The sequence below is a fragment of the Phaseolus vulgaris genome, chromosome 2 (genome assembly GCF_051622355.1).
Source record: "Phaseolus vulgaris cultivar YP4 chromosome 2, ASM5162235v1, whole genome shotgun sequence".
NCBI lineage: Eukaryota > Viridiplantae > Streptophyta > Magnoliopsida > Fabales > Fabaceae > Phaseolus > Phaseolus vulgaris.
In genome coordinates, this window is record NC_143499.1 from 27,403,499 (window position 1) to 27,426,001 (window position 22,503).

Here is a 22,503-nt window from a genome sequence, read left to right on the forward strand (position 1 = left end):
TATGTCATTGAAATTACAAGTATCCGTAAAAGAATAAATCCAGACAACATAGAAATGTGTCTAAGCCTAAAATATAACAAAGCACTAAGAGGGTAAGGAGATTCTGTGAGGAAATACAAGTCATCCACTTCATCTACGGTCAGTCATCTTCAAAGTTCTGACATCCAATATGGGAGATGATACATAAGATAAGAAAACAAGTGAGCAATGTAGTAAGTTTGGTCACAAAAATCATATTCAAAGAAAAATTTCACAAATATAAAAGTTGGGCCAATGTGACATTTGGAGTGAGATAGACATTTCAAATGAGTAGCTAGAATAACATCTATATTTAATAACTTGTGTAAAACAAAATGATGATAATTTAGCATTGATTTGTGTCCAAAACTTTTAATCAAACATATATATTGCTTACACTTAATAGTACTGTTTCTTGACCATGGAATATCTTTGATCAAATTTTTAATCTCAGAATTTGAGACAATCAGGACACTACAATTCATATTCTGTAGTAGCTGTGTTTGTATCACTTTAATCTTGAAATTTCTTTGAGTTTTTGTTTCTTCTCTCAGGGTAGATCCTTTTTAAGGCATGTTTTCTTATGACAATGAAAACATTTAAACTTGCTTTGTGATTGATTTATGGATTTAGATCTATGCTTGTTTAGTTTGGAATTTCTTTTCTCTGATCTGCCCTACATAATATTCAAACATTCTGCATTATTTTTAGTAGTCATATCTTCCGCTTTTTGAGATTTCTTTATTTGAATTGAGCACTGCACATGAAAAGTGATTGTTTGATCTCTTCCAAACGAAATAACATCCTAGAAGTGTTAATATGAATTTGGTAGAGCATTAAAAAGAATACGAGCCATATCTTCATTCTAGAAAAAAAAAGAGGTTAAAGAAAGAATAAGATGATTTTATAACAGGCATTATATCACCTAGAAAGTGCATATAAAAAAACTGATTTCCTTTTACTACTTTATCTGGACAAAAACATTACTGTCTAAGCTAAATCATAAGATACATTTTATGAAATGGGAAGACATCAAACATAAAAGTGGGTAAAACTGAAACCTTGTTTTATTATTCAGTATATACACTACGCAAAAGGCTACCCAATTTTTGAAGGACAGAGTGACACATTAGGGAGAGAAGTAAACAAAACACTCTTGAATTTACCACAAAAAAGTCGGTTTCGTTTTGGAAAAAAGTTGTATTTCTGGAATGTGGTTTATGTATTGCCAATCGTCTCCCGTTTCCCTCTTGCACCGCTTCTTCAGATATGGACATTCGCTTATATATAAAAGAGACAAGTTGGTGAGGCGTTGAATGCTACTCGGTACTGACCTCAGCTTCTCACAGTCCCAAATGTGTAAGTTTTGAAGAGAAGTCATCTCTCCCAGCCAGTCCGGCAGTGAAGTAGACGTGCAATTTGTTATATTCAAAGTTCTTAAGGAGGGGACACATTGTAAGCCATACGGTAATGTGGAGCAACCCATGATTGAGATAATCCGAAGAGCAGTTAGTTGGGTCATATTGTTTGGTAGAGTCACCAGCTCTGGACAATACCTGATCTTCAAACTCTCCAGACATGTTAGATATCGGACACCTTCAGATAAGGATTTAAAGTTATAACATAATAAAATGTGTAAAATTCCAAGAGAGGTCAGACCTTCCAACACATGTTCTGGGAAATACTCCAAATCATAACAACATTGAATGTGTAGTTCCTGTAGTGAACCCAACCCGCTGAGTTGGTCAGGTAATACCACTAGTCCTTTAATGTTTCCAATAAACAAGGTCTTTAGACAAGGCATATTCTCCACAACCCCTTCCATCAAGGAAGCCGCTTCGTCAATCTTCTCAACACGAAGTTCCTCAACAGAAGGAAGACATGGAAATGTAAGGTTGGAGATGCCACCAATATGTAATTGGGAAAGACGAGGGAGCATCTCTACTCCTTCTTCCCTCAACATCCTCTCTAATTTTGGTAAATTCTCCACCTTCAATTTCTCCAACGATGGAAATGCCTTCTCCTCCACACCATCATACGACTCACCATCTATCCACTCCACATTTTTCATTCCACTCACTTCTAGCCTTTTCAAGTGTGGTAGTTTACCAAGTGGAGGAAGCTCCTCACAGTTTTCACAGTCCAAGAGTTTAACTTCCACCAAGTTTCTCAGAACTGCACCATTTCTTATCCAACTCGATAACCGTCTCCCCTGATATCCTTTCATCCCAAAACTCTTTAGACTTGAGGGAGGTTCCAGGGCTTCCAGTATTCTCTCAATGTCAACATTACTACCTTTTGAATTAGCACTACCACCCCATGACAAGTGTAGGATATTCAAGTCCTTCTTACCAATCAAATTTGCTTGTCTAGCATCCCATTCATTTGGGACATTCTCAAGGCCTTCGATTCTCAGCGTGCCACCCAACTTTAAGCTATGCAACTCTGCTAACCCACACCCTGCCTTTGAACCCACAACGTAAGTGTTCAGTGTTCTTAGATGCCTTAACTTGCCAATATTCGGAGGCATCTTTGATATTGACTCACAATTATTAATCACAATATGTCTTAGATCCTGTAATTGCGTCAATTCTTTGGGCAGCCTAAGTTGCTTCATATTTTGTAGTTTCAATATTTGCAATTTCGGCAACTTACAAATTAAGTTATGTAAGCCTGCTCCCGAACCCCTATTCCAACTCATGTATCTCAAATGTGCTAAATCATTGACTGGGGACAACCAATAAGAAGTTGTGCACAATGCTCGGAGACAATGGTTTGATGGCACCAGGCCAATATCACCCAAATCCATAAAAGTCCTCAAGGATTCAACTTTCTTGAAAGCGGTCATATCAACAGACACCTTAGAATTTGACAAGCTTACATAGTGAACTCTAGTTGGCAACTGAGTCAACCTTCCTTTCTCAATAACCACACATTTTTCACCCATAATAGACTTGGCAAGATCATGAAATAGATCATGAATCTTGCAACTTCTAATCATACCTAGCTTATCAGACTTTGCTTCTTGAAAAAATGATCTACGGTATAATTTGTTCCACACTTTATTTCCAACATCCTCCACTTCTACGTTTCCTTCAGATTTAATAAATCCATTAGCCATCCAGAGATGAATTAGTTCTTCCTTGTCTATTTCAAAATCTTTGGGGAAAATTGCACAAAAAGAAAAGCATCTCCTCAGAGACAACTCCAAGTTAGAATAGCTCAGTTTCAAAGCACGCATGATAGAATTTTCCTCACTTGTCATAGAACTACTTTCCTCTCGTATATTCCAAATCTCACTTTCTTTTACATTTTCCCATTGGCTTACCTCACTTTTATCACGCAAAAGACTTCCCAGTGTTTTGATTGCAAGTGGCGAACCAACGCATTTTCTCACCATCTCTCTGCCAATTGCCACGAGCTCTTCTATTTCTTCTCTGTTTGCTCCAAACGCATGGTGTTTGAACAATGACCAACTGTCGTCTTCTGATAATTTTGTCAAATGGTAAGCAGGGTGCGTCTCCATGGTGGAAGCAACTTCCTGGAGTCGAGTGGTGACCAAAATGGTAGCTCCTTTTTCTGCCCTTGCACACTGCAACTTCCCCTTCAACTGCTTCCATTTCTCTTTGTCTTCATTCCACACATCATCAAGAACAAGTAAATACCTCTTGCTCTGCAACACTTCTTCAACCCTTTTCCGCACTGCTTCTAAGGTATTGAGATTGGGATTTTGTCCAGTGCAACATTCTATGATGGATTGTAGTATCGTCTTCGTGTTGAAATCATCAGAAACACAAACCCAAATAGTCAAGTCAAAATGTTTGCATACCTCGTGATCATTGAAGACCTGTTTGGCAAGTGTTGTTTTGCCAAGTCCACCCATACCAACTATGGGATATACGGAGAGGTCTTCACTGTTACTTGCATCTTTCAGAAGAAACTTCACAATTTGATCTCGATCCTTGTCTCTGCCATAGAGTGTAGGTTCTGTAATGTCAGAGCTAGTTTGGCGCCAATCATCATCCACTGTTTGCACCTCGGTGACCCCAAGTTCTAAATTAAACCTGCTCTTTTGTTCATGAATGTCATGAAATCTTTGGGTGATGTCTTTCATCCTCTTGCCAATATTGAAACGAAAGAGAATTTCCTTAGGATGGAGAGGGGATAGGCATGAACTATGTCCATCATCAGAGTGCATCTTTGTGGAGTGAATTGAACATTCATCCAAGATATCATCCAGCACATATGCTGCATCAGTGAGTTTCTGCAGCCAATTCTTGAGGACCTCGCTTGTTATTTGCTTTTTCTCAGCATCTCTGAGGACAGCACGGATTGCGGTGAGATTGCTGGAAAGCTTCTGAGTCTGTTGGTCAACACCCCAAAACGTTGCAAGTTGGTCTTGGACAAAAGATTGCAAGTTGTGAATTACAATTCCCAGCAAAGCCTCAGCCATTTGCAGAAAGGACAGTTTTTTTGGATGATCGTGGTTGTGGAGAAGGATGTACGGGGAAGAGTGCTAACAGTGATTGGAAGGATATTTTGTGATGATCTTAGAAAATGATCAATTGGCAAGAAAAAGTTGTTTTCTTCCTTCCCAAGTGGCCCCTCTTTGCTTTTGTTGACGAAGAGTGTTCATAGAATGAGTCAACTCTTTTGTCTAATATATTTCATAAAATAAAAATACAGAATTATTTATAAGTTATTAATTAGGGGAAAATACTTTTTCAAATTATGTGTAAGTTATCTCTATGTGGGGTTCGTTATCTGCCGACTGTACTACCAAATGCTGAATAGGTGTATTATCATATTTTATCTCATCTATGCTTCTTTTCATCAGTAAGTCAAAATAATAATAGTTTTCCCAGCTTAATATATTATTGATTTTTGTTTTGATCATTCAACAATTTTTTTTTATTTAATTATTTAACAAAATATTTTTTAAGGCTTTTTTTGCACAATTATTAATTCTATTGTCCACGTGTTTATTAGATTGACTATTATGTGACACGATCGGGACTCTTAATAAATTATTTGTATTCATTTTCTTTCTTTATTCATGTCCGCATAAAACATATAATGGGAAAAAATCATATTGGTTTTTATAATAATAAAAATATTGAGATAAAAAAAATAAAATTATATTTATATATAAACACTGAATTACCTTTGTTATCATAAATTAATTTTAATAAATAATAAAATATAATTTTATTATTATTATTATGGTTATTTCATTTTGTCTATTTGTATTATTCTTGTTTATTATTTATATTATTTTATGTTTACAATTATCTTATTATTATAATTATTTTATAAATCTATTATCAAGATTTATTTTACTAATGTTTTACTGTTTTTATTTTAATAATAACAATATTATTATTTTAACAATCATTATTCTATTATTTTTTTACAAAAGAATCACTTGAAAAGGTTTAACTTTTCGTATAAAGGCAAAATAAAATAATTATAAAGAGAAAAAGAAACTAAAAAGACCATATAAAGCTCTAATTATTATTACTATATTATTATTATTTCATATTATATAATTTATTTTATTATACTAAAAATATAAATATTAATAAATTATATTTATAAATATCGATTTTTCTATTTTAATAGATTAAATCTATTCTTTGTAAATCTTTGCAACTATATAAAGAAAACTATATAAAGAAAGAGTAATGTAATTTTTTTTATCTCATTTTCTATTTTTAATTAATTTTTATTTTTTGATTTCTGCCTTTAAAGTGAATCCTCCCTTTTGTTTAGTTTCGTAGTTAAATGTTGTTGGGAATCTCTCCCTCCTTAATTTAATGGGGGACATAACCAATGAATATTGGTAATTGATCCATTGAGTATATTCAATGATGACATTCCAAAGTCTTGAAATTATATCTCTTTGAAGACTTTGAAGCTCAGCCTAGAAAGTTGAAGATAGTATTTCAAGGTATTTTGAAAATAAGACAAACATTAATTATCCATTATTTCTCTATGAAGAAGTCTTCCTCTCTTTCTCTATATAAAGGGAACTTGTGAGAAAGAGATGTAAGCAAGAGAGAAGAACAACATTGAGAGAATTGATATCCACCATAATGTGAGATTATAAATCCTAGTGAGATGCTAGAGAAACATTGTATTCCATCTTTGTTAGGTGAAATTGAGTGTTATCCTTATAGAGTGAGAGAAACAATTATTGTAATCCTACTTTTTTAGTGGAAACATGAGTGTCATTATTCTATTTTGTTCTATTTTCTTTGTTTGCTTATTGCTTGTGCAAGTGTCCATTTTGTATCTACACCAAAGGGGGAGAATTAATTATGATCTTTCCAACAAGTGTGATGTACAAGTTCAAACGTTATTGACTTATCCCCTAAGTTTTAGGATGGCATGACTAGAGTGATCTAATTTATCAAGAGTTTGTTTCAAGACATTCGAGATTAGTGTATCCTGAACTGTTTATTTAAGACACAAACATGTAGGAATAATCATTTGATTTCAATCATACTATATCAACACAAATCTTAAGTACACAACCTTAAGTCAATGAGACAAAAACTAATAGAAGATTATAGGTGTAAAACTCGTATCAATATGAATGATTCAATAGTTGATTAATAGGGAATATATGATAGTACACAACCTTGAGCCAAGAGAATTGATTCGATAAAAAACTACTAATGCATTAATCATTGTACACAGTCACTCAGTCTCAAGTCGATGCAACGAAGAGATTGCTCATATTTTTAAGAAGTAGAATCCAAAGATTGCTCATGTGATGCAATCACAAACAATGAAAGATGCAGTTGTGAGAATAGAAAAAGAGTTCTGGTCACTTGGACATGACACACTCATACTCAACCATATAGTCAAACAAACTAAATTTACCCATGCTTTCCCCGTTTCCCTGTTGTACAGCTTCTTCAGACATTGAAAGCTACTTGGTACTGATCACAATTCCTCACATCCCAATATCCTTAGTTCCTGTAGTGCACCCACACCCTACTCAGTTGCTATGGCAGTACCTTCAGATCTTTCATGGATGCAATTAGCAGCTTCTTTAGACAACCCATATTCTCCCCCAACCCCTTCCATGAAACAAGTTGCTGCCTCAACTATGATGGTGACAACAATAATAACAATGATAATAATAATAATAATAATATAATAAGATGGTGGTGTTGTAAGTAGAGGTGAGAAAGTGAATTGGACTTATTGGATCAAGATAAAGGGGTCACTCACAAGGTAAAATAGACTAATTTATTTACTCGTTCACTTTAAAAAAAATTATTATGAAACTTTAAATTTGAAGTTTCTAGTATCTAATTTGTTAAATTTAAGTTAAACATTTTCATTTTAATTATGATTAGTACGAAGAAATATTAGTTTGTAACTATATTTATACAACCTTTTTTTTTCTTAGGACCTCTTTTCATGCATATTTGTTTGTTTATATTTTCTTCTTCTTCATAGTGTGCATATGTCTATTTAGCAACGTATTGCATGTGATAAGTGTTCCAACTTATCAAATTAATCATTTTCTTGTATCATGTGTCTAAAAAAAACATAATAAAATAAAATAAGACTTTTCACATCCAAATTTACATTGTGTTTGTATTCAAGGAGTAGTGTTTTTTTTAGAAAAGAGAGATAAGTTACTCTCTAGTGTGTATGAGCAATTGTGCAAAGAAATGGAGACACGAGAGTGAATACATCTAGAGGAGCAATCCTTGCATTTGTGTGAAGAAAGTCGTGCAAAGACATCTAGAGGAGATGACATTAGAAATATACTCTTGCCTTTTTAAAAATCCCTTCTTCTTGTATTGGTATAAACATCAACCAGTAAACTCTCAAACACTTTTATTTCCATACACGTCATCCATGGTTGAAATGTGGTTTGCTTGAAGATTAAATAGTCATAGTTTAATTTGTTACACACACTTTTACTAGGCACTCATCATTTATAGCACTGTTATTATTGCCGATAAAAAAAATCATTTATAATATACTAAAAGTTTATGTCTCGTTGTGATCCAATTAATAAAATAATAAATAATTCTCATATTATAAATTATTGATTGCATTCAATCCAATAAGATAAGATTTGAAGTTTAAAAATTATGATTATTAAAAATAACTAAATTTGATTTGATTAAGTTAATAAGAATGATATGATTTTTTGTATAACAATAAAACTTTTATTCAATTATAGAGAAGTTAGATAATTGTATTAAGCAAACCAGTAAATGTAATATGACATTTTAATAGAATTTAAAGTTGGCTTTTTAATCTAAAACTTAGATTTTCACTTTTTTTAAAAACAATTTGTATGAAATATATGTACATATTTTCTATAAATAATCAATTGTTTTGGTATTGATTTCACAGTGTGTGTTTAGTTAAAAAGAAAACATAATTTTCAATGGAATATGTTGTTTCTATATGTCTTTGAAAAAAAAGAAAAGAAATTTGATCAAATAAGATATATATCATTTCCAATCTGCAATAATTGATTCGAAATGGAAAATAGGTTAATCCACCATTTGTATATATGAGATTGAAATTTATAGAGATTAAAATTTATATGAATTTAAGTTAAGGTGTAAATATGATTATGAAAATATTTTGAAATTAATATACACTTATTTAAATTACGGTTTTAATTTGAATTTTTTTAAGTTATTTAATCTTCAAATTTATTTTTTAAATATATATTTTTTACATTTTTATATGTAAGCACAGTGTCAAATAATTTATAATTATTTTTCAACCGAATTCTCATATCACGGGGGAAATATTTTAAGTAAAGTCGTATAATATATATAAATAAGTAATCAACTCTCATTCTAATTTTTTTTAACACAATGACAAAATAATAATTTTACAAATTTTAATTAAAAAATAATTTTAACTTATTATAATTAATTAAATCAATCACAAAATTTTATAACTTTTTTCTTAATTCTGTTGTAATTTATAATACAACGATAAACAATTGAGTGAATAATAAAACATACATATAAGCACTACTACATAGAAATAAAAAAAGTAACATTTTAGTTATTTATACCTGAACATATGACTTTTAAAGAATACTTTTAACTAAAAAAATTCTTTAAATATAAAAACTATTATAGTCAAATAATTTATCATAAAGACCCTTTATTTTAGAACTGGAAATAACTGAGTCATATTTGTTCAACTATATTTTAATTACTGTATATTTTACGTACAGATGAGTCTCTCTTTTTAAGTCCACAAGTCTCTATCCACAAAAATTTGCATGATAAAACTTTGTGTACTCTGTATTTTAAATGGATTTTAATTTTTATAAACTGTATTTGTCCCACAAAATCTAGGTTAAATAAATGAGTTTGCATTAAATAATCATTCAAATTTTTTTAACATTCATTTGTATAAGAAAAATTTATTCAATCCATTAAACAATACGCAATCAGTAAAAAAAAATAATATAAGACTTATGCAGAAGGCAGGCGAAGTTGATGTTTACAGAGATTGTAGCATAGAGGGCAGTGTTAAACTGAGCACCAATATATACAATTCATTCACCAATATCAGTCAAAGCTATACAGAGCAACAGCATGCAGTTTTGGATATGATGCATGATGAGTGTGAAGCGAAAAAACATGGAACAAAGGGACTTTTCTCTATGAAGTGCTAGAGATTTTGGTGTTTAAGGCCCCTTAATCTTATTTGAGTATAGTTCATGGAAGTGTGAAATATAAGCAGCAGGATCATAGCAGAGAAATTTTAGACATTAAATCCTGCAGTAGTTAGAAATCCTGACTTTAGGATAGCAATGGATGAATGATTGGTAGAATGTAATCCCATCTTCGTACTAAAAGATGTACATGATGAATGCACCTTTGCTTACAGGCACTTAAAGGTATCATAAAAAAATAAAAGACATAGGTAGAAGGCAGACCAAGTTGATGTTTTCAGAGATTGTAGCATACAGGGCACTGTTAAACTCAGCACCAATATATACAATTCATCCACCAATATCACTCAAAGCTATACAGAATAACAGCAACAGTTGATTAATTGAAGCACATTAATAATATAAAGGGAAATTTCAAATCTGCATTTTATAAATTTATCAGTCATTTACTCATCTACTTTGATGGCAGGTTTGAAGCAGTTCCATGAGCGAGATGATCGCTCGATGCTTTCTGCACGCAATTACAAACATTAATGTATGCAGACTCACACAATGAAGAGAAATTAAAGAAAATGATACAATCATTCACTTACCACTAAATGTTGAAGTCTTTTCCTCTCAGAGTGTGACGAGTTTTATTTCTGGAATATGCTTTATGTACTGCCAATCCTCTCCCGTTTCCCTCTTGCACCGCTTATCCAGATAAGGACATCCGTATATTTCTAAAGAAGACAAGTTGGTGAGGCGTTGAATGCTACTCGGTACTGACCTCAACTCCCTACAGTACCAAATCCTTAAATTTTGAAGAGAAGTCATGTCTCCCACCCACTCCGGCAATGAAGTACACATACAATATAATATAACCAAAATTCGTAGGGAGGGGACACATTGTAAGCCATAGGGTGATGTGGAGCAACCCTCGATTCTAACAAACTGAAGGGCAGTTAGTTGGGTCATATTGCTTGGTAGAGACACCACCTCTGGACAATCCATGATACTCAAAGTCTTCAGACATGTCAAATGTCGCACACCTTCAGATAGGGATTTTAATTTCTTACAGTTCTTAATACTCAAATTTCGAAGTGAGGTCAGACCTTCCAACACGTGTTCTGAAAAATACTCCAAATCATTACAATTTTCAATGGTTAGATGCTGTAGTTGGTCGGGTAATACCACCAGTTCTTTAATGTTTGCAACAAACAAGGTCTTTAAACAAGGCATATTCTCCACAACCCCTTCCATGAAAGAAGTCGCTTCGCAAATACATACCTTCTCAACAGAAGGAAGACGTGGAAATTTAAGGTTGGAGACGCAATCAATTGTTAATTCAGAAAGACGAGGGAGCATCTCTACTCCTTCTTCCCTCAACATCCTCTCCAATTTTGGTAATTTCTCCACACTCAATTTCTCCAACAATGGAAATGCCTTCTCCTCCACACCATCATACGACTCACCACCTATCCACTTCACATTTTTCATTCCCCGCACGTCTAGTATTTTCAATTGTGGTAGTTTACCAAGTGGAGGAAGCTCCTCACAGTTGTCACAATCCAAGAGTTTAACTAACACCAAGTCTCTCAGAACTGTACAATTTCTCATCCAACTCGATAACTGTCTCCCCTTATATCCTTCCATCCAAAAACTCTTCAGAGTTGAGGGAGGTTGCAGGGCTTCCAGTACTCTCTCAACGTTCACATTACTACCTTCTGAATTAGCACTACCACCCCATGACAACTTTAGGTCATTCAAGTCCTTCTTATCAATCAAATTTGCTTCTTTAGCGTCCGATTCATTGGGAACGTTCTCAAGGCCTTCAATGCTCAGCTTGCCTCCCAGCTTTAAGCTATGCAACTCTGCTAACCCACACCCTGCCTTTGATCCCACAACGAAAGTGTTCAGTGTTCTTAGATTCCTTAACTTGCCAATATTCGGAGGCATCTCTTTTACATCACACTCATCAATCATAATATGTCTTAGATCCTGTAATTGCGTCAATTCTTTGGGCAGCCTAAGGTCACGGAAGCCTTCCAGTTTCAATATTTGCAATTTCGGCAACTGAAAACTTATGTTATATAAGCTTGATCCCAAACTCCATTCCAAACTCAAGTATCTCAAATGTCCTATATCCTTGAGTAACGAAAAATGACGTGTACGTAACACTCGAAGACAATTGTTTGATGGCACCAGGCCAATATCACCAAAATCCATAAAAGTCCGCAAGGATTCAACTTTCCTGAAAGCAGTAATATCAACAGACACCTTATAATTTAACAAGTTTAGATAGTGAACTCTAGTTGGCAACTGAGTGAACCTTCCTTTCTCAATAACCACACATTCTTCACCCATAATAGACTGGGCAAGATCATGAAATAGATCATGCATCTTGCAACTTCTAATCATACCAATCTCATCAGACTTTGCTTCTTGAAAAAATGATCTACGGTATAATTTTTTCCACACTTTATTTCCAACATCCTCCACTTCTACACTTCCTTCAGATTTAATAAACCCATTAGCCATCCAGAGATGAATTAGATCATCCTTGCCTATTTCAAAATCTTTGGGGAAAATTGCACAAAAAGAAAAGCATCTCCTAAGAGACAACTCCAAATTAGAATAGCTCAGTTTCAAAGCACGCATGATAGAATTTTCCTCGCTTGTCATAGAACTACTTTCCTCTCGTATATTCCAAATCTCACTTTCTTTTACATTTTCCCACTGGCTTACCTCACTTTTATCACGCAAAAGACTTCCCAGTGTTTTGATTGCAAGTGGCGAACCAACGCATCTTCTCACTATCACTCTGCCAATTGCCACAAGCTCTTCTATTTCTTCTCTGTTTTGAGCAAACGCATGGTGTTTGAACAATGACCAACTGTCGTCTCCTGACAATTCTGTCAAATGGTAAGCAGGATGCGTCTCCATGATAGAAGCAACTTCCTGGAGTCGAGTGGTGACCAAAATGGTAGCTCCTTTTGCTGCCCTTGCACACAACAACTTCCCCTTCAACTGCTTCCATTTCTCTTGGTCTTCATTCCACACATCATCAAGAACAAGTAAATACCTCTTGTTCTGCAACACTTCTTCAACCCTTTTCCGCACTGCTTCTAAGGTATTGAGATTGGGGTTTTGTCCAGTGCAACATTCTATGATGGATTGTAGTATTGTCTTGATGTTGAAATCATCAGAAACACAAACCCAAATTGTCAAGTCAAAATGGTTGCATACCCTGTGATCATTGAAGACCTGCTTGGCAAGTGTTGTTTTGCCGAGTCCACCCATACCAACTATGGGATAGACGGAGAGGTCTTCACTGTTACTGGCATCTTCCAGAAGAAACTTTACAATTTGCTCCCGATCCTGGTCTCTGCCATAGAGTGTAGGTTCTGTAATGTCAGAGCTAGTTTGGCGCCAATCATCATCCACTGTTTCCACCTCGGTGACCCCAGATTCTAAATTAAAGCTGCTCTTTTCTTGATGAATGTCATGAAATCTTTGAGTGATGTCTTTCATCCGCTTTCCAATATGAAAACGAAAGAAAATGTCCTTAGGATGGAGAGGGGATAGGCATGAAGTATGTCGATCATGAGAGTGCATCTTTGTGGAGTGAATTGAACATGCATCCAAGATATCATCCAGCACATATGCTGCATCTGTGAGTTTTTGCAGCCAATTCTTCACAGCATGCTTTCTTAGTTGCTCTCTCTCAGCGTCTCTGAGGACAGCACGGATTGCAGTGAGATTGCTGGAAAGCTTCTGAGTCTGCTGGTCAACACCCCAATAAGTTGCGAGTTTCTTTTGAACAAAAGATCCCAAATTTTCAATGACGACTCCCAGTAAAACCTCGGCCATAGGAAGAAAGGAGAGTTGAATAAAGGAAAGGTTGGAGAAGAGAGGTAGATAAGAGTGATGAAGAATTTCTTTAGAAATGTTTGTTGCACTGATTTGAAACTCATTTAATTTTCTGTGCTTAAGTTGTGTTGGATATGCAAAATAATTGAGAAGACAGAGTGGTGGGAAATAAATAAACTGACTTTTGTTTGACTGCTTCAAATGTAATAATTGTCATGCTACAGTGTTCACCGACAAATTTAGGATTAATTTTGTAGTTGATTATATATATATATATACCCGATTATAATTATAATTAAGTGTTGTTTGATAAATTTATTGAAAAGAGATTTTAAATAATTGATTTCGAAAGTTTCAAATTTCTTACTTTATAAAACCCATCGAAACTGTAAAAATTATTTGAAACACGATAACATATATTAATAATTTATTTTAAATTTTATATGAACATATTTTTTTATTAGGTATTAGGAAAATTAAGTTAATAATATAATAATAATATATTTTAATTTTAACTACCTCATATATTTAGATATTCTTAATTAAATTTAAATTTAAATTTGTTCTAGTAATGATTTAAGCATAGTAAACAACAAAAATTGTACCAGTAAAAATTTATTCTGATGACAATGGTGATCAGTAAAAGTACTAGTAATGTTTTAAGCATAGAAAACAAGAAAAATAATATATATAATTATGACGATTGTGGAGGGTTTAGAATTTATAATGTCATCAATAGTAATAACATTACAGTAGAATTTATTATGGGAAAATAATAAAACACATTAACACAACAGAACACCTTAGAACTTGAGCTTAGTTTTCAAACAGTAATTATTTATCTCTTCTTGTGATTTATCCGTGCTATTTATCGCATCTAGACTTAGATTCAAGTTTTTATTCAATCAATTTAATTGTTGAATTATTACTTGCTTTGTTTCCTCAAGTTGGTATATAATTTTGTATTTTTTATTAGAGAATTTGTTTTTATCTCATCAATTTAATTTGTTTTTACCTCTAAGACAACATAATCATAGACAAGAATTGGATGATGAGTCACAGTTGAGTCACAGTTGTAGAACTAAATACAAAATATAATTTGTCGAGGACTAAATAAAAATATACTTGTTGGTCTTATTTAAGTGATGATGTCTTGCTAAGGGTCATGTTATCACAAAACTATGAAAGACAATAAAAAAAAGACTAAATAAGAAAATAGTTTATCAAGGACCAGTAGGAACAAAAATATTTATAAAAGACTAACATCAAAATGTGATAATTTATAGGAGTGTAAAACATGAAAATGTCAAGAACTTTACATAAAGAGTTTGATACAGTGATTTTGACCCCAAGATGTGAATAGGTACCTGGTTTATGATCAAAAGTCACTCCAAAATTCTTTCTGTAAATTACTTCGAAAACTAGGGTTTTAATAATATAAAAACAATTTTATATCTCCTCTTTATTCTTTTATTTTGTTGGAGAATTTCAAACACAAAGTTTGATGTAGAATACTCCATTTTTAATAAAAGGAGTGCAACATTAAATCAGTTTCTTTTTTTATATTTCTGATCAATTTAATTTTCTGGTTAAATCGCCTTTTAAGTTATTTTATTAAAATTTCTCAAACAGTTTTCTATTTTAAATTTGTGTTTCACCAAAAACATTTAAATATATTCAATATAATTATCACTAGTACAAAAAGGTAAATTAACGACGGTTAAAATCGACATTTAAAGACGGTTCCAGAACCGTCGTTATTACAGGCGTCGTTAAAAGATATGATTTTTTAACGACGGTTCTGGGAACCGTCGTTAAAAGGTATGGACTTATAACGACGGTTGTGAAAACCGTCGTTAAAAGTGGTTTCTATTTTTTCAAAAAAAAAATTACGTGACTTTCAAAGACGGTTCCTCTAGGAACCGTCGTTATAAGTGTCCCTTTTAAAGACGGTTCCAAGTGGAACCGTCGTTATATGTACTGTTTAAAAAAAAATAAAAAATTTTATTTTTTAAAAAATCTCAAATAACCTGCATAAAGTTTTCAATTCCAGAAAATAAAAACATTTCAAATCATAATTTAAATATAAAAATTACATACAACAAATTATAACATAATACAAAAAAGTTTGGTAATATATGAAAAAATTTGTCATTGTAATGATTTATCTATACTAGAGTGTTATACATGGTTACAAAATACTTTGACCATGTTGTTCTCACATACTCCAATGCTTCTAAATCTAGCGGGTGTTGGTCGTTGAACAACTGTGACATTTGAAATATTTTGAATTAGTGCATGATTAATAAATCTCAAATTTTAAAGTGTTTATTGTATTGAGGTATTACCTTATCCCAACCTTTCATAATTTCAGCTTGTAAAATAGTCAACATCCACTGCATAACATAATAACCGCACTCATAATTTTGAGGTTGCCTGTTGGACTGCATGTGAAAATAAATGTATTAAATGAATGAGTGAAACACATTAAATTAAGTGAACAAATATACTTTAAATACCTTAAGGTACATCCAAGTGAGTTTTTGTGCATTTGAAGTTCTCCTCCCACACAACATATTATATCCAGAGTAAGCACTAAAATAATAAGATTTCATGTTAGAATACATAACATTATATAATATATAAGTAATAATAAATGTTAAATGAAACTGTCGTACCTATCTATAATGTTTTTAAAATAGGCAGGAGGTTTTTTATGCAAAGAGCAAAACCATGCAGCGGTATGATCTTGAACAGATATGATCAATAGTTGCCAATGACGCCTGTATAACAAATCAGTTAATTAGTTTCTCTTATTTCAATAATTTATTAAAACTTATTTAATAAATAAGAACTTACTCATGGATGTACGGAGCAAAATAAATGTGTTTTCCACCATTCTTTAAGGCAGTGGTGATGTATGTTTGTGTTTCCGACTTCTTGTTTCCAATTGATTGAGTGATTTGAGGGTCTAAAAACCCATATATATTATGTTTCCCCTCATCAAAGCATAATCCAGAAAGATACCTAAATTTCAATAAGTTAGTACTAGTATATTTAATAAATCAAAAGTATAAAGAATTTAAAATTTGAACTTACATCATCCATAATTGCAGAACTGTTATGTTAATCTCTTGATCTCCGGATGCAAGGTCCAACAAATCAGACATGTGAACGTACAACGGTAGATTACTATGCCTTCCAAAAACATTGGCATCCCATGGAACCTCTAAGACGGTTGTATCTAAAGCTGTAGCAACTTCCACCAATGCCGCCAGAGGATCATCAATGGAGACTATTTTCTTCTTTCCCAGAGGCAAATTTGTCTTAGATTCCTGCTACTCATCAAAACAAAAAATACTTAAATTAGTTAGAATGTAATATATCATAATTGTATTAGTATTAGTGCAAATATATACCATAGAGTCTATAGGTCTGACGAGATGTCTAGGCCAGGCAACGAAAGTATGTAATGCCTCTGCCACAATTGTCACCTCTGATGTCGGCACAGGAACTGCAAGATCACCATAAAGGACCTTCTCCACCGTGACCTTCATCAAATTAGAAGAAAGAGGCACATTGTGTAACATTGTGACCCCTTCATAACACTTACCCAAGGCAACGAATCGGGTTGAGGAATTACACTCAACATATAATTCGCATTGGCTAGTTGAGCCAAAGTCATCCCCTGATAGATCAACTGCCGAACAACTCCCTTTAGTGCTGACTTTCTTAATAGGAGGCGGAGGTGGTTCATCTTCTACCATAGTAGGTGGTTGCTGTGAGTGTCCTAAACCCTCCAACCGCTTTTTGAACTCCATTTCCATTCGCGCACTAAACTCCTCCATGAAGCTTTCTTTAAGCTCTTGAGTTACCTCAGCCTTTAACTGCTCACGTAGTTGTAGTAAATACTCTTGGCTAGGTTCATTGGACAATTGTTCCTTGCTGTGTGATGGAGGTCCAAAGTATGACCGAATCCCAACCCCATATCCAGCTACACGAACACGTCCAGGGTGTTCAGGTCGTCCGAGAGCAACATTAAGAATATCATTGCGACCACATGGTTTAAAAGTCCCCTGTGTTGATTGCTCATTAAGAGAATCCTAAAACAAATGAAAAGAAATTGACAAACTTCAACACATTGAATTTAAAATAACACATAGAATTTAAAATAACACATTGAAAAGAAATTGTCAAACTTACAATGCGTTCAACTGTTTCTTCTGTAGACTTAGAACTCCATGTCCCTAATGTGTTTATACGGGCACCCTTCCACATCTCATGTCGGAGTGGTGGGGATGGAGGTCTTAAAGAATCTACACTATTCATTTCCTCAATGGAAGTAGAACGTGCTTTAATCTTTTCTTCAAGCATCCTCTGCTCTAGCAACTTATAACCACCACGAGACAATAGGTGTGGGGTATCATTATGTGCCTGATTGGCTTTTGCTTTGTTTCGAACCTCCTATCATAACACTCAAAATTTAGTAATACGTTAATATAAACTATATTCAAATATAAAAGTGATACTAACCTGCCATTTTTCAGTTTGTCGAATATTGACAAACTGCTGCCAAGTTTCTTCATCAATGGATGCATATTTTGCACAAGGATTTTCTTCTTTCCTTTTCCCATATATATAATTTGTTGTCAATTTTGATTTAAACTGACGAAACTTGACACCCACATCTGAAAGAACCTTCGCTTTCAAGGTTTCCACATTCGGGATGTTGTAATGTGTCTACATTGTTTGAAAGAATTAGTTCATAAACAAAAACAAAGTATAAAAGAACTTTAGATTTAGCAAAGTAAAAACAGTTACATACCAGAATATCTTGCCAAATCATGTTTTTCTCGTGGTCAGTCACGTGATCCCAAGACTGAGTTAAGATAGAGATCCTTTCACGAGAAAGTACTCCGAGATAACTCCTATATTTCTTTGCATGTTGCCCAGTGGGCACACCAGTGTGGATATCAATAGACAAAGGTATTTTGTCATCTTTACTAATCTTCTTAAACATATTCTTCAATCTTGTAGGTCCTCTACCAGTTTTTGAATGGGAAACTTTATCATCTGCCATGTTCCTGTTATCAAAAAAATATAATAAGCATCAAGAATATGAAATATAATAAAAATGAAATATATTGTAAAACTAAACATGAATCACATGTACATACAAATATATATTCCTTCATCATGATCATTTCGAGTTGCATGTACAACATCAGCAACATCCTCGTACTCTTTATTGATGGTCGTTCTTGTAAGTGATTCAATCTCACAAATGTCATTGTTTGTATCTTCTGGGTCATTATGTTGTTTTTTTCCATGTAGCACAACAGACCAGTGGTCAGACGTAGGATCTTGGATATAGAAAACTTGGGAAGCTTGATGTGCCATTATAAATGGTTTGTCATGATAACCTATCTTTCGAAAGTCAACCAAAGTCATTCCTGATTCATCAACTTTGACACCAGTCTTATTGTCAACCCACTTGCATTTGAAAACAGGTACAGTAAACTTGGTATAATTAACTTCCCAAATCTCTACTATGACACCATAATAAGGCATTGATCCCACAACAGGATTTTGATCCTTTGCAGTTGAAAACTGCATAGACTCTGCCTCCAAGGTGACTCCGCTATTTTGCACTGTACTCCTATCATCTCGAGACTTTGTGTAAAACAAACAACCATTTACTTCATAGCCAGAACAACATAAAACATCAAATTTGAGACCGTTTGCAAGCCATGTTAATGTTTCAGATGCTGATGGATCATTCATTATTTGTTGCTTAAACCATGACATGAAAGTTTTGTTATGCTCAATTAACACCCATTTTTCTGATTGTCTTGGATTTTTATATTTGACAATGTCTTTGTGTGTATCTAAGTATGGTAACACCTCATCAGTGTTATTCAAGATATACAAGTGTGCTTGCAGAACCTCTTCTCTAGATTTGCTTATGACATGTACACCTCTTGAAGATTTACTTATGAATCTACGAGAGTGCCAAGCTTTTTCAGGAACTCCTATACATTTGGCTTTTGACATGTACTCGGAACAAAACTCAATAGATTCTTCTGAAATGTATCTTTCAATAATGGAAGCTTCTGGACGACATTGATTCTTCACATATCCCTTCAAAATCTTAATGTATCGTTCAACTGGATACATCCATCGCATATAAACTGGCCCACACAATCTGATTTCTCTTACAAGATGAACAACCAAGTGTACCATAATATCAAAAAAAGATGGAGGAAAAAACATCTCGAGTTGACACAAGATAACAATTATTTCTTCTTCAAGTTCATCCAACTTCTGAGAGTCAATCTCTTTACTACATATGGAATTGAAAAATGAACATAGTCGAGTGATTGTATGCCTAACATTTTTGGGCAAGATTCCACGAATAGCCACTGGTAATAATTGTTGCATCAGAGCGTGACAATCATGTGACTTTAAGCCAATTAGTTTCAAATCATTCATAGATACAAGACTCTTCACATTTGAAGAGTAGCCTTGTGGTACCTTAACACCTTTAAGACATTCACAAAAACTTGTTTTCTCTTTCTTTGACAAAGTGTAACACGCTGCAGGCAAGTATGTACGTTTACCAACTTCTCTCGGTGCCAATTCCTCTCGTATATTCATTTCAATCAAATCCAGACGTGCATTCACACCATCCTTTGTTTTGCCTTTAATGTTCAGAAGTGTTCCTATTAGACTGTCACACACATTCTTCTCTACGTGCATTACATCTAGACAGTGTCTAACATCCAACTTACACCAATACGGAAGATCAAAAAAGATTGATCTCTTCTTCCATATTTCACTCACCGTTTGCTTCTTCTTCATTTTTCCAAAAGTCACATTAACATTTTTGATTTTTTCATAAATTTCAACACCACTTAAGGGAGTGGGACAAATGTCATGTTCTTGGTATCCGTTAAAAGCTTTTTTCAATCGACGATACGGATGATATTTCTTTAGAAATCTACGATGCCCAAGATACACGGTTTTTCTTCCATGTTTCAACTGCTCATAAGATGTCTTGTCTTGACATATTGGACATGCTCTATGGCCTTTCACACTATAACCTGACAAGTTCCCATATGCAGGGAAGTCATTGATAGTACAAAACAACATCGCATGCAATCGGAAAGATTCATTTTTAAACGCGTCAAACACATCAACCCCTTCATTCCACAATAATTTCAAATCTTCAATCAATGGATTAAGATAAACATCTATGTCATTTCCAGGTTGTTTTGGACCAGAGATCATCATAGATAACATCATGTATTTGCGCTTCATACACAACGCAGGAGGTAAGTTGTAAATCACTAACAAAACGGGCCATGAACTATGATTACTACTTAAATTTCCAAAGGGATTCATTCCATCAGTTGCCAATCCAAGTCTTAAGTTTCTTGATTCTTTTCCAAATTCAGGAAATTCTTTATCAATATTCTTCCACTGCAAAGAATCAGCAGGATGACGAAGTAATCCATCACATTTTCTATTATCTGCATGCCACCTAAGGTTTTTAGCGTCATCTGCATTTGCAAACAAACGCTTAAGCCTTGGAATTATCGGAAGATACCAAACAACCTTAGCAGGAGGACCTTCCTTTGTCAATTCATCAATTTCATCATTCTGACCAACCTTAACCTTATAGCGTGACAAACCACACCTGGGACATCTTCTTAAATCTTCATACTCATTTCTGTATAAAATACAATCGTTAGGACATGAATGTATTTTTCTATACTCCATACCCATTGGACAAAGTATTTTTTTTGCCTCATAATTTCGATTGGGCAAGGTATTTCCTTCTGGAAGCATGTCCTTAAGCAATTGAAGCAATTCTGTAAAACTTTTGTCGGTCCATCCATTCATTGCCTTCAAATTCATCAACCTTAACACTGCTGATAATCGTGTGAAGTTAGTTGAACCAGGATACAAAGGAGTCTCTGCATCATTAGACATATTTTCAAAAACTACATTAGCAAATGATTCTGCTCCCACGTCACGAATCATGTCTTCTAATCTATCATCCATTGAGAAATGAACTTCCTCCGAACCTCCGTGCACACTTGGCAAGTCTAACAATTCACCATGCCACGTCCATGTCGTATAACTTTTCAAAAATCCATCACACAAAAGATGTTCTCTAATTTCAGAAACAGTCAATATCCTTCCATTTAAACAATTGATACAAGGGCACCTTATCCTTACTCCATTATTATAACTAACGGCATTATGTTCTGCGAATTGTATGAACTCTTCCACCCCTTTTTCGTAAGTATCACTTATTCGTGATGTATTAATCCAACTCCGATCCATAGAACTGTTAAACTAAGAACCAATACTTTCAATATGTAATCATGAAAAAATAAAACAAAAATGCCGAAGGTCGGACACCTCCGGACTCAGAACCAATGCGTTCAATATGTCAAAACAATATATAATCATTGAAAATTAAATCAAAACTGCCGAAGGTCGGACACCTCTGGACTCAGAATAAATTCGTTCAATATATGCAATCAATATCTAATCATGAAAAACTAAATTCAGATTGCCGAAGGTCGGACACCCTCGGACTCAGACTTAGTACATTCAATATATAAAATCAATATCTAAATCAGAACAAACACTCTCAAAATATAATAAATCAAAATTTAATACATAATTAAATAATAAATAAACATATACTAACCTCAAAATATAAACACTGGTCGCAGGGGTAGAGCAAGATGGCGCTGGTGTTGAGCGGGGCGGCGCTGGTTGCAGGGTTGTGGCAGCGTGAGGCCACGCTGGTCACAGGGGGCCGTGGGTGAGCTCTAGTCACGGCAAAGCAAGGCGCGTGCGAGGCTAGGCGGCGCGGGTGAGTGCTAATCGCGGCAGGGCACGCGCGAGGCTAGGGCGCACGCGAGTCTAGGGCG

General features: G+C 34.1%; 3 protein-coding genes across 3 annotated transcripts; all 3 read right to left on the reverse strand.

The window, feature by feature from the left end:
* Positions 1–1,064: 1,064 nt before the first annotated feature.
* Positions 1,065–4,600, reverse strand: LOC137811169 (putative disease resistance protein RGA4). The gene is given in 2 exon segments (XM_068612796.2): positions 1,065–1,191; positions 1,193–4,600. Coding segments are annotated over 2 exon segments (3,354 nt in total). The 5' UTR covers positions 4,472–4,600; the 3' UTR covers positions 1,065–1,116.
* Positions 4,601–9,510: 4,910 nt separating this feature from the next.
* LOC137811172 (putative disease resistance protein RGA4) lies at positions 9,511–13,739 on the reverse strand. The gene is made up of 2 exons (XM_068612799.2): positions 10,294–13,739; positions 9,511–10,211 (listed from the first exon to the last, which is right to left on the reverse strand). The coding sequence occupies exon 1, from the start codon at positions 13,550–13,552 to the stop codon at positions 10,319–10,321; it is 3,234 nt and encodes a 1,077-aa protein (XP_068468900.2). The 5' UTR covers positions 13,553–13,739; the 3' UTR covers positions 9,511–10,211; positions 10,294–10,318.
* A 2,885-nt stretch (positions 13,740–16,624) lies between these two features.
* On the reverse strand, positions 16,625–21,904 carry LOC137809304 (uncharacterized). The gene is made up of 5 exons (XM_090297929.1): positions 18,737–21,904; positions 18,239–18,292; positions 17,756–18,016; positions 16,972–17,637; positions 16,625–16,887 (listed from the first exon to the last, which is right to left on the reverse strand). Exons 1-5 carry the CDS (start codon positions 21,902–21,904, stop codon positions 16,648–16,650), a joined length of 4,389 nt encoding a protein of 1,462 aa, XP_090154055.1. The 3' UTR covers positions 16,625–16,647.
* Positions 21,905–22,503: the final 599 nt, after the last annotated feature.